Here is a 14,890-nt window from a genome sequence, read left to right as displayed (position 1 = left end):
TACCTCAACAAGATCCACCGGCAATCGCAAGCGGCATAAGATCTCCAAGCTGGCGATGCAAGAAGTCCCAACTGACCCTCCACTGTTCGAGTCAAGCCAGTCAGCGGACACGTGACGAAAGGTCGAACTGGTTCGGTGAGATTTGCATCCCTCAACTTGGTGCCCGTGTGTGAGAAGAAGTCCTGTGTTGTTTTGGTTACTGGATAAGATGCCGGGTCGACACAAGCAGCTTGACAGGAGAGCCAACAGGAAAGTCGGCCATGCGTAAAGTAGTTGCACTCCACTCGACCGAGGGAGTCATTCAAGCTGACTGGCGTTAATCTTTGATTCAATAAATGGCTAGGTTCCAGGAACTGACGCTGGGCGAAGTCTATATGGAAAACATTGGCGTTCCCCGCAGTTTCAATACATCCAGTATGTAATCAATTGTGGGTTGGAGGCATTTTATTTGATCGTATAACTGTACCGAGCTAGTACAAGTCTGAAATCCATACCAACGCTGCACGGGTGAAACTGTAGAACAAGATTCCAGTCAGATCAAGGACGACCCCCATTGTTGCTGCCGCGCTGCTCTCTGTCCGATTAGTCAGCAGATATTCGACATTACGGTCTGCACTTACAGAGCTACTTACTTTACTATGTACATCGTTCAGGTAGGGGCAATAGATTTGACCTGAAAGGTGCAATTAATCCTGCTCACAGGAACGGGATACCACACACCATTCGAACTATAGCCGCGGGCCGAAGATACGTCCCGAAAATGAATGCAGACGCAAAACAGCATGCCAAGTTCACATAGAACAGCTTCCAACCAACGCGGTATGCTGCGTCCTGTCCGTAGGCGACGAGGTGGGCCACGATGGCGGCGAGGGCAGGTGAAAAGATGAGCCAATACGCCGAGCCGGACTCCATCGTGTGCATCTTCGGGTGCCAGTACTGACCGCGAGCTGGTAAGTAAAGTGCACATTGCGTATGTGTTACTCCCCCACCCGGATGTCTGCATGGGGGACGATGCCTCCAAGCAGCAAAGACTGGGAGGCGTGAATGAAACACGGGACAAATATTGCGATCGCGACGAGGGCTCCCGAGAGGATTCTGATCAGAGTTGCCAACATGTTTATAGGGAGTGGCAGGTGTGCATAGGAATGTGTTGTGGGGAGTAATGAAGGCCTGAGGAATACAATGCCCAAGTTGGAGTTTTGAGATACCTGCTGACATACGACTGTCGATTTAAGACGGAAGCTGGACGTAGGTGGGAGGGTACCGGAGAAAGATGATAGATGAACGGAGATAGGTGGAATTCGTATGAAGCATAAGTGGTCTTTCGCTTCGCTCTTTTCCAGGGGCGCCCCTGAAACGACCGGAGTTTATTGTAGGTGGCTTTCTGGAAGCAACTGTCCACAGTTCAAACGCGCGTGAATTAGCTACATAGCCACAGTTATGTACGATGATGCAAATCAATGTTCCATTCTCGCTTAAAATGAATTGTATCACACCCTGCCCTTGGTGATGACAGACCTATCGACGACAGGATCCTGTTTCCCAACCTCCCCTGATGTTGAAATGGGGTAGTTGGGACGCCCTCACACCTCTGAGGGGTGGATAGAACCTCGAAATATCCAGACTTCGATGCCGCCTAGTCCCACGCTCCCGTCTCATTGGCTTCACTGCCCCATCTGGTAGAAGCCTTCCTCCCATCTCCGAGCGCCCCAAATTTAGGCATTGCCGGGGCAGATGGCGTAAGCCTTGCCATGCCCAAAGTTAATGATGTCGCACGGCGTCTTGTCGCCGGCGCCGCTCTGAGCAGTCTGGTGATGAAGAGACTTGTTAGCAAAAGCACTTAGGATTGTGAATCTGTCTCCAGCTGCCCGGAACAGCCCGGTTGAGATCGGGGTACTCAGCAAGCTAAGTGATAGAGAGTGGAAGACCTACGCACTATGAGAGAAACTTATGTTAGCAACCATGATGACTTGCTTGAAAAGGGGTTGTATGGGATGGATGCACTTACGCTGCCTTGGGAGCAAGGGATGTTCTGGGCAAGGAAGTTGCAGCTGGTACCGTTGCACTCCTGTTGTCGAGCCAGTTAGTAAATAGCATGTCTTTAGTGTTGTGGCGGCTCATTGAGAAGGGTTGCATACGCCCTTGTCAGGGTCCTGAGGGGTGCCGGATGCTGGCGCGGCGTACACAGCGGAAGCGCTGGCGAAGATGGCGACGGCGAGAGTGAAGAACTGCATTTTGGTGTTTTGGGTTGAGGATGTGAAGATTGCGAAGATGTTAATATCGGGTATGAAGTGGATTGGGATGTGTTGAAGTGTTCTGTAGTTTGTTTGATTGATGATGAGAGAAAAGTCGGTTGTAGTGCGCGAACTTGAACCTCTTTATAGTCCCTTCTATGATGTTTCCATTTCACTGCAGACCTTCCCTCGTCCTATAGGACTGTGTCACGATTGATGCAAGTCAACTTGCTCTCTATGCTGGTGCCTAGAAGCAGGCTGAGCATGTTCCCGTTGGTCATACTGAGTCTATCACCGCATCGTGCGGTTTACAAAGACGGAATCACATTAGCTCGAGCTACTTCAACCTCAACAAACCCAATCAGAGGCACCGGCTGGAGGGCACAATACGAGGTTTTGGGAATCGGACGCCGTCAGCCACGGAGGGGCATCATGTTCAGGTACGGCGCAGCATGGTCAGAACCGGAGTATTACGGTAAGACACGGAGCATCATGGGACAGCCCCGCAACGAAAACTTAAGGCATCAAGTAACGTTACATAGAACTATTCGTGAGCTGGCCATGGTCCCATAGCTTCTATTTGCTCTATACGTTAGGTTGATATCGAGCTAAGTGCAGTAGATGCAACCGTTGGGGTTTTCTTTTGTCTCTTTTTGAACGAATGTCACCACAATCGTATACCTAGGGAAGTAAATTCTACGTCTCGAAAAGACTTGAGTTGCTGCTTCGGTATTGTTCCGACCCCAAACAGCCAAATCATGGAGCTGGCAACGGCCACGGCCCATCCTTTCGCAGTGGTAGCGCCAAATGCGCCGCCTGTGCCGCATATACCTCCTGCGCCGCATGTGCCACACGTGCCGCCATCCGTCTATCGCGCCCTCGGCTTCCGGCGCTTTGGTTCAAAAGTACTGTATATTGCATGCTTAAATCAATGGGGCGGAGCGGGTCGGCGTTATCCATCGGGATGCATTTCTCGAGCCAGCCTCGCGGCGGGGAGCGTGGCTAATGCCGGGACAGTGACCCGCCGCAACCCCATACGAGATAGGCTTTTGTGACGGACGCTGCAGCTACTAGATGAGGTAAGCGGATACTGCTTTTCTCTCCTTGGCCAGTTGAACGTTCAATTGAGGGGACGACCCTCGTCGTTGCCTAAATACATACATGTATGTATCTGTTTCGATTGTTCGCGTTCGGTTGCCTGCCACAGACCAGAACATCATGTATGGAATAAAAAGTCCGCACACCTCCACTTAATACCCACCAAACTCGTTGGTGTATGAGCCACATCCTCCCTCTCAGGCTTGCTCAACAGCAAGCAGAAACATCCGCTAGTTCCAGGGTCACATGAACAATTGATAGATGTATGCATGCATGTGTATATTCAAGTATCAAAACACCCTGTGGCGCTGAGTATCAGACCCTCAAGGGCCCCCTAGGGGCCGTGCTCGAGGTACCATACAGAAGTGCAACTCGCAAACGACAGTGGTGGAAAACCTCCTCCCCCTTTTTGGCCGAAAAGGGGGAAATCCACGAAAACCTCTCTCATACACGTTTCTCATAAGGAATGAACCAGCCTTGGTGCGGGGCACCTTGGCTCAGCCGGCTTTGATGCCGAGCATACCAGGTTCAGAACTCTCAAGGCTCACTTAAGAGGCCTTGCCGGGGCAGATGGCGTACGCCTTCCCGTTGCCGAAGTTGTAGACGTCGCAGCGCTTGCCGTCACCGCCACCGTCGCCCTTGGCCTGAGATGGAGTCCAACGTTAGCAGGTTCCCGGAGAAATAAAAGATGTTACCTTCTAGCAGTTCGCGATGGGCGAGCAAGCACCGTCATAACTTTGTATGGCGACTTGTATGATAGAGTGAAGACTTACGCACTATATTGCCGGAAGAGCGAAATTAGTTAGCGATCATGATAAATAACTTCCATGGAGATTAGGGGATGGATGGACTTACGCTAGTTCCCTGGGTGCAGGGAAGGTTCTGGAGGGCGTAGTTGCAGCTGAAGCCGTTGCATGCCTGTTTCGATGGAACGTCAGAATTGGGATCATTAGCCCTATGTTATCGAGTCATGGGAAGGCTCGTTGCGAGGAAAGGGGCTGCGTACACCTGACTGGGGGTCCTCTCCCTGCTTGGCGGGGACGGCGTAGACAGCGGAAGCGCTGGCGATGGCGGCGACGAGGAGAGTGGAGAACTGCATGTTGATGGTGTTGGTTTGAAATGCGAAGGTGTTGATATTGGGTTGAATGTGGTTTCTTTGGGTTGTTGTGTTCTGTGGTGTGTGTGTTTGATGATGATGAGGAGAGAAGATCGATTGTAGAGGATGAATCCGGCCCCCTTTTATATTCGTTTTTCGACTAAACACTTGCTATGTCTACCGTCCTCCTTCGCCCTATACGTTGGCAACATATTCATCGTATGAGGCTGTGTCATAGTTGGCTCACGTCAACACACCCTTCTTTGCTGATGCGAGAAGCAGGCTGGGCGGTGTGTTCCCGTCGATCGCGCTGGAAGCATCGATATATCGTGATGTTGACATAAGAGCAATTCTCATCGGTCGGTATGTGAGCCCATTCGTGCTTACAGACCAATTGGGAATAGAGGGTAACACACTTCGAGGTCTTTGGGAGTCGCACAGCGTCAGCCAATAAACATCATGGTGATACTTCGGTCTCGAAAACAATGAGAGGCAGGCAACGCCATCCAAGATGTCCTATGAGCTCGGCCGAGAGGTATGGCGTCCATCTCTGCAATTACGAACTTGGACAGGCTTCTCTAATTCAAGATACATAGAACAAATGTTAGGCAGGAACTTACACGCGGTGTCTTAGGCGTAGATGTCACAGCTGCTGTATGCCTTGGCAATGGTGTCCTGCATATCAATCCGGCCTCGTACCACAGTCTCGGTCATGTTCCGATGCTAAACAGCTCGACCAAACCGCCGGTACCATTCCTGCAGTGAGATAAAAGTCGGACTGCCGGTCCATCCCTATTCGGCAATAGTACCAAGTGTGTTGTGTTCGTCCATTATGTGCCCCACCTCCGGAGTCCTGGAGATGCGGGACGGAGCTGAATGGGGGTGGTCATCGCTGCATTCCCGAACCACCGGTAGACGAACTCTGGCTGAAGCTTTTTTACCATGTCTCCATACGTAGGATCCCGTGACGGCCGCCGGGTACCAATTAGCATTCGTGGTTGTTAATATTATGCGGTCTGGGATGAGGTAAGCTGATGGCACCTCCGACACATTGGATAGCTGAGAATTCCCTGAGGCGATCCCAGCACATCGTTGCCTAATTGAACCGGGCCCAAGAATTTGGAATTTTCTTGGCTGTCACTTGCTGCCATACTATTGTCTGCTTAAAAACACATACATATGCGCTTACCACCGCCAAATTCTTTCTCAGCATAGCCCGCACCCCTTTCTCACCCCAATTCAAAGATCGACAAGATCATCCGCTGGTTCCGAGCTAGTATCGACAGCTGATAGATTTAGTATAGAATCCCTCGAGACGATCTCTCATCCAATGAGATTCTTTTATCATGAAGGCAACATTTCCCACATGTCGTCAATGCCGTTACACCCAAATGGACGTCATCACCGTCTCAGCTAAGCTCAGCTCAGCGACCGCAGGCTAATATGGTATAAGGCCGATCGTACCTGAATTCAGCTCGTTCCTACGTCATACTCTGACATCGACGAGTACTTTGATAGTAGTATCCTTCTCCTTCATCAAGGCCTCAAAGCCCTTGTCGACCACCTCGTCCATCTTGATTTTGTGGGTGATCATCCCCTCCACCTGGAGCCGCCCGCTCTCCAACGCAGCGATGACTGCTCGAAAGTCGGATGCCGTAAGACTCACGGCTAAATATGACAACATTCAATAGTCAGTGATGTGTAACCTTCCGCGGGCATTCACTGAATGCTACTCTTCTGTCTCGGGGGATGATTTCCCTCACCTGATGCCAGTCGCTTCTCCCAAACACAGCAGCGCCATCATATCGATAGGCACCGGCTCCTCCCACAGCGCGACATTGACAACCAGCCCCTTGGTCCGGACCGCGCGACAAGCCGCATTGATACTGGCCGCGACGCCCGCGCACTCGAGCGCGACGGCGGGCCCTTGCCCGCCGCCGCAGAGGCTCCTGCACTTGGCGACCACGTCGTCCTCTTCCTGCGGGTCCAGGACCGTCGTCGCGCCGCACCGCCGCGCAAACTCCTTGCGCTTGCTCGACAGTTCCACCACGACGATCTGGCCGCCGAACTGTTGCGCCCGCAGGCACTGGATCACGGCGAGGCCGATGGGGCCCGCGCCCATGACGAGGACGTCGTCGCCGGGCTGGACGGCGGCTTGGGCCACGGCGTGCCAGGCTACTGAGAGGGGTTCGATCAAGGCTAGACGTGATGTGGTATCTTGGTCAGTATGTGAAACGGGGTGTGAGTGGCTTTATCCACTCTCCTCAAGATCGTCAAGATCGGATTTGGTAGGGCCTAGCTTCCACTTACCGCCAATCTCGTAAGATATCGAGTCCGGTAGCTTGTGAGCAAACTGCGCATCAATGCAAATAAAATCCGACAACCCACCCCCTCCTCCCATTAGCCCAATAAACCCCAACGAGTCACAACAATTGACCGCGCCCTCCCTGCAAGAAGGACAGCTGCTACAGCAAATAGTCGGTTGGCACGCCACCCGGTCCCCGACCCTGACCCCGTCAGGATCCCTCGCGACATCCGCGCCCACGGCGACGACATCGCCCGAGAACTCGTGGCCGAGGGTGATGGGCCAGACCTCGCCGGTGAGCGGGTGCGGCACGTCGCGCAGCGGGATCACCTTGTCGGACAGGTACGCGTGCAGGTCCGAGCCGCAGATGCCGCACCAGGCCGGGCGCACCTTGACCTGGTGCGGGAGGCATTCGGGCTCGGGCTGGTCGTGCTCGACGCGGAGGTCGCCGGGGCCGTGGTACCGCAGGGCACGCATGGTTTCGCTAGTGAGTGAGGGGCAACAGGTATTATGAAAATGGCCCCCTTGTTGTTTGCCGGTCGGTTATTCTTTCTGTCTAACTTTCGCGGTTATTTGACGGTATTCGAGTCAGTGATATCAAAGAGTAGCATCCGTGATGTGAGTATCTCAACAGTTGTCTTAAGTATTTTCCCGTCGCATTTTGCTTGGTCACGCTTTACTCGGAACTATCTCCGCATTACCCCGCGCTTTCGTGCGCCCCCCTTTGTCTCAGAACCCCATATGGAATGCATCATTCGGCACCTCGTGGTGGGCCCATCTGATGGGCTTCATCCACTTGATGGCTGCGATCCCCCTCTTTCTAAATGCCATCTAAGTGAGTGACGCGGGTTGTCCCAAAACGGAATCCCGGCGGGTGTGCCCGACAAATCTGATCTCCGCCAGTGAGGGCTGGAGGGACGACGGGTACCGAAGGCCCAAGGAACAGAGTTCGGCTTCCCGTGATGGTTTTGGCTATGCATGGGGTTCCTGTCACACACCTGAGCATGAACCATATAGTAGCTGGCACAGGAAGGCGGCGGAGACGGAGTCCAATGCTCGCTCGGTAGGGCTCTTTTGAGGACGGTAGCTCCGCCGGGGCTCAGGCAAGATTCCCGGGTACAAGTAACGAAGTTGATCTGCAGGCGTGCGCTTCATATCTCTGCAAAGGACATACAGCTTGATGTTGGAAGATTAAAAGAAGGGTGTAGCTAGGATTCTAGATCAACGTCCATTCAGGCACCCGTTCTGCTGGGAACAATGCATTGTGAAGTCTGTTTTGATTAATATCGTTTGGTAACCTGCTTTGATGATATAGTTACCAGGTGTCAGTTGAAACGTGTCTGCTGACTCCTACGTAGCTGACATGAACATGGATTGTATCACCAGGATTCACGAGTGTCAAGTATTGGCTGTATTCAGTATTCGCTAAGATTGGGTATCCGTTGTTTAGGTGATACTAAAGTCAATAGTTGTCGCCCTGGTTATGTGGGAGGAGGTAATACGGTCCTCCTTCATCCCAGTTCCCAGGATGCTCATCAGCCCACTTCATCAGCGACAGGGCATATCCAGCCGAGGATCGAGCCTCCTTCTCCACCCGATCATTGCTACTGTAGAAATCCAGCTGCACCTTCCAAGTCTCCCAGTTCTCCTTGCTCCATATATCCTGGGGGTTCCCTTCGTCTGTCTTCTCCTTCTCCATACACCGGTCGTAGACCCAGGTAAACATCTCGTGTCCCGTGATCCACTACGTCGCGGCACAGAGCCTTCCCCCTATATCAGCGGGCCCTAAACCGCACATCACCTTCGGGGTCGGACACTTCACCGCCGTGTCCCGCTGGGGCAAGATGTCTCGCAGCCCGCTGAGGAATGAACAGTCGATCAAGCCCGATTTGGTGATGAGTGCAAGTGCTGACTGGTAGTTCCGCCAACGGAGTCCGGCTTCGCTGAAGCATCTGTTCATACCGGTTCTGGCACCGGTACTCAGAAGTTCTATGAGAGACAACAGGTATTAGTTGCTAATTCCCTTATACGTCTCTACTTCCTCGCGGAGCACCCAACAGCCGACAACATACCTGCATTGTAAACGCGGAACGGTTCTGGGTCAATCACCCCAGGCCCCCAGAGCTTCAGCATGGTCACTTTGCTCAAGTCGAAAGGATCGGGAAAGGAATCCGGGGCCTCGTCCTTGAGCCACGTCAAGTACTGGATAAACTTCATCAATTTGTCTTGTTCTGTGCCGCCTGGTGGGAAACAGGCACAGAGGCGCGCGAAGCCCTGAAAGAAGCGCTTGGTGAGCCCGCTCGCATCGGGCGCGGTTGTGCGTTGCACGGTGGTGCCGGCCATTGGGAAGAATGCCGGCTGGATACGAATCTGCTCCAACCTGCGCATGGACTCGCGTATCACCCAGGTGGTGAACTGACCCGCGGCGTCGTAGGGCATGGGGTTGCTTGGGAGGTCCTCGAGGAGGGTTTTGCAGAATATGTCCTCTTGGTCGGGGTGGCTGCCGTACAAGGAGAGGTCCAAGGACAAGTTTGCGTGTTTGTATACCATTTTGGACTGCTTGAGTTCCCGCGGGTTGGGTAAGAGTGCTTTTAGAATATGATGGGAGAAGAGAATATTGTGATGTTCAAGCTGTCTCAATGCTGCCTAATTTCTTGTGTAGCTTGCAGGTAATCCCATCATCGTATCACTGGCTGCCGCATAATTGGCAGATGTGACGCCACTGGCTCTTTCCGAAGGCTACTCTACAGAAGGGCCGCCCGAACGAAGCAACTTCCTTCAAGGAATGGAACTATACACAAGTACATGCATTACCCAGAATAGGGCCTGGGGTGAGTAGCACATGCCGTTACCAGCTGACCTTCATGCAGCTGTGGCAGTAGCCAGCTAGGCGTCTCCTGCTTATGGCACTGCAGAAGCACCCAAGAAACAGTAGATAACGTTTCCCTTCTCGAGCAGAGACCCCTAAAAGACGGAAACGACGATGCCATTGAATGAGATCTGATGAAGTCTCGCCAGTGGCCATAGGCGTTTAGATGGACGCGATGGCCTTGGCGAGCTACAGATAACGAACCAGGGCCTTTGGGAATAGGGGTGAGGGGTGACATGGAGGCAATGACTGCTCAACGCTCCTGGAGCCATTAGGAGCATGAACGTGAGTTCCTGTATTGGCTCGCAGATAAGCTGCAGGCTTCCTTTGGTGCTGAGAGAAGTGGCGCATGGAGGCTTGATGTGACCTGCCTGCCGGTTTTGCAAAACACAGCCATGCTTACTTTTCTTTCGTCGGAGATGTTTTGCTGGAACTAGAAGCTGCATTTGGCACTTAGTGGGCAGGCGGCCTGGCAGCAGTTGCTTTTACAGGGGTGCCAAGCCTGAGGTTACCCCGCTGTGCTGCCTGAGCTGCTGGTAAGCACACTAGCAATTGGGTGTTACCTGAGATTGCAGCAGGTTGTTCAAATAACGTTGAGAGTACATACATAAAGACGTTAGATGTCTCAAAATAGCGGTTGAAGGATTGACATGAATTCAATAGATAGTGTATCAGAGGCCCCAAACTGCAATGCAACCCCCGATCTCTGAAGCCATTCATGATTGGACCCATTAGCATGCGGCCGAAGCCCTTGGACGCTACTAATGCCGAACCGTCCGGCGGGTGCGCCACTAAATGAGCCCAGTCCTAGGGGATCAGTAAGCCCGAGTAGATGGGGTTGTGTCGCGAAATTGAAGATGACCCGTTTGCTTCTTCCCGGGTTTCGGATGAAGCTACCTTCTCTTTTCCTTTGCGTAAACATTTTTGAAAGACGACAATCATTCTGGCATAACTCCTACGGGTCTAAAATCGGTACCTCTGCTGTTTATTCGAGATCAAAGATGACTTCACGGTCGACGTGGGTTCGTATCCTTTCCTTGCCTAAAGACATGGCTATTTGCTAATTTGACATGTAGTTGCTGGTGCTCGTGGCAGCCCTGTCGGCTTTCATATACCCGCGGGTGCCGCTGATTCAGACGTTCTATAGCAACACTCCTGACAGGCTGAGGCACATCAACAACATTGGCAGTGGCTCCTACGAGGTCAAGTTTGCTGAGAAGCTTCGCAGCTGCGAAGATATCATACACATTGAGAGCAGGGGAGTTGCTATCGTCGGCTGCGATGCCGGTCGCGAACGATGGAACACCGTCATGGGCATCTTCTTGCCAGGCCCTGTGCCCAGTGCCGAACTCTATGTCTACGACTACAAGCTGCCAGATGCCGAGGCCCTGACTCAGCTGCAAATAGTTGGTTATGCTCCCGGTGAGGACTTGCATACGCTGGGGCTCGCATATGATGAGGATACTTCGTCGCTCTTCATCGCCAATCACCGCCGGGATGGGTCGAGGGTCGATGTTTTCCATCTAGACTTCGAATCTCACACCCTACGCCATGCTCATTCGATCCAACATCCACTCATCCGGGGACCCAATTCCATCCTGCTTCTCAACAGTCACGAGTTCTACGTCAGCAATGATCACCACTTCCTTGCCAAAGACCACCCGTTACTCAGCAAGCTGGAAACCTACACGGGCTTCCCGACCGGCACGCTCGTTCACGTCGACATGTCGCCAATGCTCGAAGACCCGACCAAGGCCGTCGATGCGGAAGTGGTTGCGCGCCTACCCTTCCCCAACGGCATCGAGCTCGTCAATGACACGACACTAGTAGTGGCCTCGACCAACAGCGCTTCCCTTAGGCTGTACGATATCACGTCTCCTCCTCCTCCTCCTCCTCCTCCTCCTTCCGGTGGTTCGTCTCGGCGGCATCCTACGTTGCGCTCCCGCTCCAGCATCCAGTTGCCTTTCCTGCCGGACAACCTCTCCAAGTCCTCCGACGGTGCCATCGTAATTGCCGGTCACCCCAATGCGCCCAGCTTGAGCAAATTCGCAGCGGCGCGGCACATCTGCAACTCGCCCGAGGAGTATGCCCAGGCCGAGCCTTCGGTCCAGGAGTTTTGCGAAAAGGGGAAAGCAGGGTCCTGGGTCTCGCAGTGGACGCAGGCCGAAGGTGCCAGGCACCTCTACGTTGGGACGGAGTATCCTACGAGCTGCACCGCTATCCGGGACTTGAACAGGAAGATCGGTATCATTTCTGGATTGTATGCCAAAGGGCTTTTGGTTTGGCGTGACTAGGATCAACCAGTTTGAGCGAGTATATTGGTTCAACTACAAAGATTAACGAACATCTTTGGTCGACTTGGGACAACATACTTGGTTTGGATGGCAGTCATGTAGTCAGGTACTGTTTTGTCCATCTTAGTTGTGGATAATCCAATCGTTGATTCCGTCCAGCTTATTTTGTCCACACTACCAGGTGTTTATTCCATAGGAGTTGTGAATAATTCAATCGTTCACTCCGTCCAGTTATTGTTTTTCCAGTCGTTGATTCCATCCAGCCTCCTTTGTCCACTCTACCTGGTATTCATTCCATTGCTGTCTACCGGTGATGTATAAGATATTTGGAATATGGATTGGCTGTTGGTTCCATCCAACTCTTCCTTGGCTTGGATGGCATTGGCTTCCAGTCCCCTCCACATTCACTTGGCCTCCTAACAAAACCAACAACATCCTTCATTCACATTTATACATCGATTTGATAGATTTTATATGACTTATACTATATGACTATAGTCGACATAAGTAGTAAATAATAAATAGAAGGTTATATAAATTAATATTAACCTTATATTAATATAAATAAGTATATATAATAAGGGTAATATAAGCTTAAGTTTAATTTAATTAATAATTAGTTATAATACTTTTTAAAGGCTTTAATTTTCCGTTTTCTTTCTCTTTTTTAAAAGGGTGATTTATTAAGTTTTTATAACGTAGTTTACTACCGAGTCGCTTATATTATTAAGTCGCCCACTTTTATTATTTCTCGATATTTTTATATAAATTAATTTAATTATAATATATTAAATTTATTAAAATTACTCGTTATTCGATTCGCTACTCGATTTTACATCTTTTTTATATGTTCGCGTATTATGGCCTGTCTCGCCGTAGATCCTACAGCGCCTGCCGCCCGTCGCGCGCCTCTTCGATAAACTATTATTTTCGCCTTCGTCGGTCGCTGAACGCTTCCCTTTTACCTTTTCGTCCTGCAGCCTTTGAGATTCCTTAATAGTAAGGGTTCCTCTAAGTTGAACTCGCGATTTTTTAGCTTTACGGCGCTTCGAAAGGGTTAAATTAGCCTTTTTATAATATATATAACGTGGTTTACTACTACGCGACGCATATTACTTAGCGACGTATTTTTTCCACTTTTCGACCTTTTTATATTAATTAATTTAATTATAACGTTTAAAATTAATTAAAATTATTCGTTATCCGATTCTTTGCTTAATTTTATATTCTTTTCGTATATTCGCGCATTGTGACCTGTCTCGCCGTAAACACCACAGCGCTTTCCACCGGTCGCCCTCCGCTTTAATAAACCCCTATTTTTACCTTTATCGGGCGCTAAACGCTTTTTTTTACTTTCTCGTCCTGTAGCTACTGAGATTCTTTAATAGTAAGGGCTTCTCTAAGTTAAACTCGCGATTTTTTAGCTCTCCGGCGCTTAAAAAGTGCCAAATTAGCCTCTTTTAATATATATATCCTATCGCGTATAAAAGTTATTTTATAGGCTATTTTAATTATATTTTTCGTTATTTAGTTTATTATATTTAAAATCGGCGTCGGAGAGCTTTTTTAATAAGTAAATACCTTTTTTTAATATAAATAAAGTGCTTAGTTATTTATTAAGGGTTAAACGGCGTTTAAAGGTTATAAATATTAACCGTCCTCGGACGGGATAGGTTAAATATAAGCGTCCGGAGACGTATATTTAACTTATTAATTACTTTATCGGGATTATAAAAGATTAAACTAAAAACGCTAAATCCGGATTTAATATTATTTCCCGTAAAAATAGCGAAATACGCGGCTTTAAAGGCGATAAAAAACTTAAGCTTCGTAATGTAATTTATTAAAACCTTAATAAACAACTCGATTTCCTTTAAATAAATACGCTTTAAAGCCGAATAAAGTGCTATATTAAGTAGTTAAAGTAGGTAAAATAAATAAAAAGGCATACCGAGTATAATAATATTATTATTTTAATAATATACCTCGAATTCGGCCGAAATATAGCTCTCGTAGTTATCGATAATTAAGAGGCGGTGGGAACCTTTCGTTTACGCTTTAATGTATTTATCGAAATGCTTAATTTAATTTAAGCCTATTTCGTTATTAATTTAGCCATTAAAAATCGGCTTAATTACTTAATCGCCCGGTAAATCGGTTTCGCGGGACTAGTTCGCGAGGTAATATTAATTTTAAACGATTAAGAACGGCGGAATACACTAGCTTTACGAATTAATACATTTAATCGCCGTTGCCCATTCCCGATTACCAGGCTGGATCGACTTCGCTTTTCCACGCCGCTCGGCGCGTATTACGACGAGTATTAACCCGATTATACCTATTATAAAGCCGGTCTCGTCGAAATTCTAAATATTTTCGTTAACGATCTCGTATTTCGCCTTTATATTCGCGATTAGCGTAAACCAGCCGGAAATAACTTTAAAATTTTTATAAAAAACTTTTTAATAATCGTATCGACGATTTATTTTAGTCTTTAAGTCCGGGTTACGGTCGATAAAACGCCTAACCTAGTGCTTACCGACGCGGTCGCCGCCGCGCGACGCGGTAAAGAGATTAGCTATATTTTTTACACTAGCGAAATCGGGAGCTCTTTTTTAAATATTTAAATTAATTATATACTTACGAAATACCTCCTTTTTAATTAAATTTAGTTTACGTCGTTTCGGTCGGATTTCGCGTTTTAAAGTTCGGCCGTAAATTCGATAGCGTAAAGTCGATTCGAGTATATTATAAACTTTTATTACTGCTTTTTAGCTTATTTAATTCGGTTCGTTTCGTGTCGCTTAAATTATTAAAACTATTCGATCTTTTTAAAATTAATTAAGTATTATAATTATAAAAGTATTACGCGTTAAAGTTTAATTATATTATAATTAAATTTAAATACGTCGCTAAGTAATATACGTCGCGTAGTAGTAAACCACGTTATTTAATTTTTTATAAAGGTTATTTTATATACGATTATATATATAT

General features: G+C 49.0%; 6 protein-coding genes across 6 annotated transcripts; 1 reads left to right on the top strand and 5 right to left on the bottom strand.

Moving 5' to 3' along the window:
- Positions 1-444: 444 nt before the first annotated feature.
- Positions 445-912, bottom strand: PG997_010706 (uncharacterized protein; the record flags this gene model as incomplete). The annotated part of the gene is made up of 2 exons (XM_066815021.1): positions 445-460; positions 701-912. 2 exons carry the CDS (start codon positions 910-912, stop codon positions 445-447), a joined length of 228 nt encoding a protein of 75 aa, XP_066664311.1.
- Positions 913-1,715: 803 nt separating this feature from the next.
- PG997_010705 (uncharacterized protein) lies at positions 1,716-2,234 on the bottom strand (the record flags this gene model as incomplete). Its single annotated transcript, XM_066815020.1, has 3 exons — positions 1,716-1,808; positions 2,009-2,068; positions 2,139-2,234. The coding sequence occupies 3 exons, from the start codon at positions 2,232-2,234 to the stop codon at positions 1,716-1,718; spliced, it is 249 nt and encodes an 82-aa protein (XP_066664310.1).
- A 1,646-nt stretch (positions 2,235-3,880) lies between these two features.
- PG997_010704 (uncharacterized protein) lies at positions 3,881-4,431 on the bottom strand (the record flags this gene model as incomplete). The annotated part of the gene is made up of 3 exons (XM_066815019.1): positions 3,881-3,976; positions 4,188-4,287; positions 4,346-4,431. The coding sequence occupies 3 exons, from the start codon at positions 4,429-4,431 to the stop codon at positions 3,881-3,883; spliced, it is 282 nt and encodes a 93-aa protein (XP_066664309.1).
- Positions 4,432-5,914: 1,483 nt separating this feature from the next.
- Positions 5,915-7,210, bottom strand: PG997_010703 (uncharacterized protein; the record flags this gene model as incomplete). Its single annotated transcript, XM_066815018.1, has 3 exons — positions 5,915-6,089; positions 6,192-6,603; positions 6,739-7,210. 3 exons carry the CDS (start codon positions 7,208-7,210, stop codon positions 5,915-5,917), a joined length of 1,059 nt encoding a protein of 352 aa, XP_066664308.1.
- Positions 7,211-8,195: 985 nt separating this feature from the next.
- Positions 8,196-9,283, bottom strand: PG997_010702 (uncharacterized protein; the record flags this gene model as incomplete). The annotated part of the gene is made up of 3 exons (XM_066815017.1): positions 8,196-8,477; positions 8,535-8,722; positions 8,806-9,283. 3 exons carry the CDS (start codon positions 9,281-9,283, stop codon positions 8,196-8,198), a joined length of 948 nt encoding a protein of 315 aa, XP_066664307.1.
- Positions 9,284-10,603: 1,320 nt separating this feature from the next.
- PG997_010701 (uncharacterized protein) lies at positions 10,604-11,896 on the top strand (the record flags this gene model as incomplete). The annotated part of the gene is made up of 2 exons (XM_066815016.1): positions 10,604-10,624; positions 10,679-11,896. 2 exons carry the CDS (start codon positions 10,604-10,606, stop codon positions 11,894-11,896), a joined length of 1,239 nt encoding a protein of 412 aa, XP_066664306.1.
- Between the last annotated feature and the right edge of the window lie 2,994 nt (positions 11,897-14,890).

The sequence above is a fragment of the Apiospora hydei genome (genome assembly GCF_038363865.1).
Source record: "Apiospora hydei strain CBS 114990 chromosome Unknown utg000008l_segment0_segment0, whole genome shotgun sequence".
NCBI lineage: Eukaryota > Fungi > Ascomycota > Sordariomycetes > Amphisphaeriales > Apiosporaceae > Apiospora > Apiospora hydei.
The sequence above is the reverse complement of the archived record's forward strand: the minus strand, read 5'-3'. Positions and strand labels throughout refer to the sequence as shown.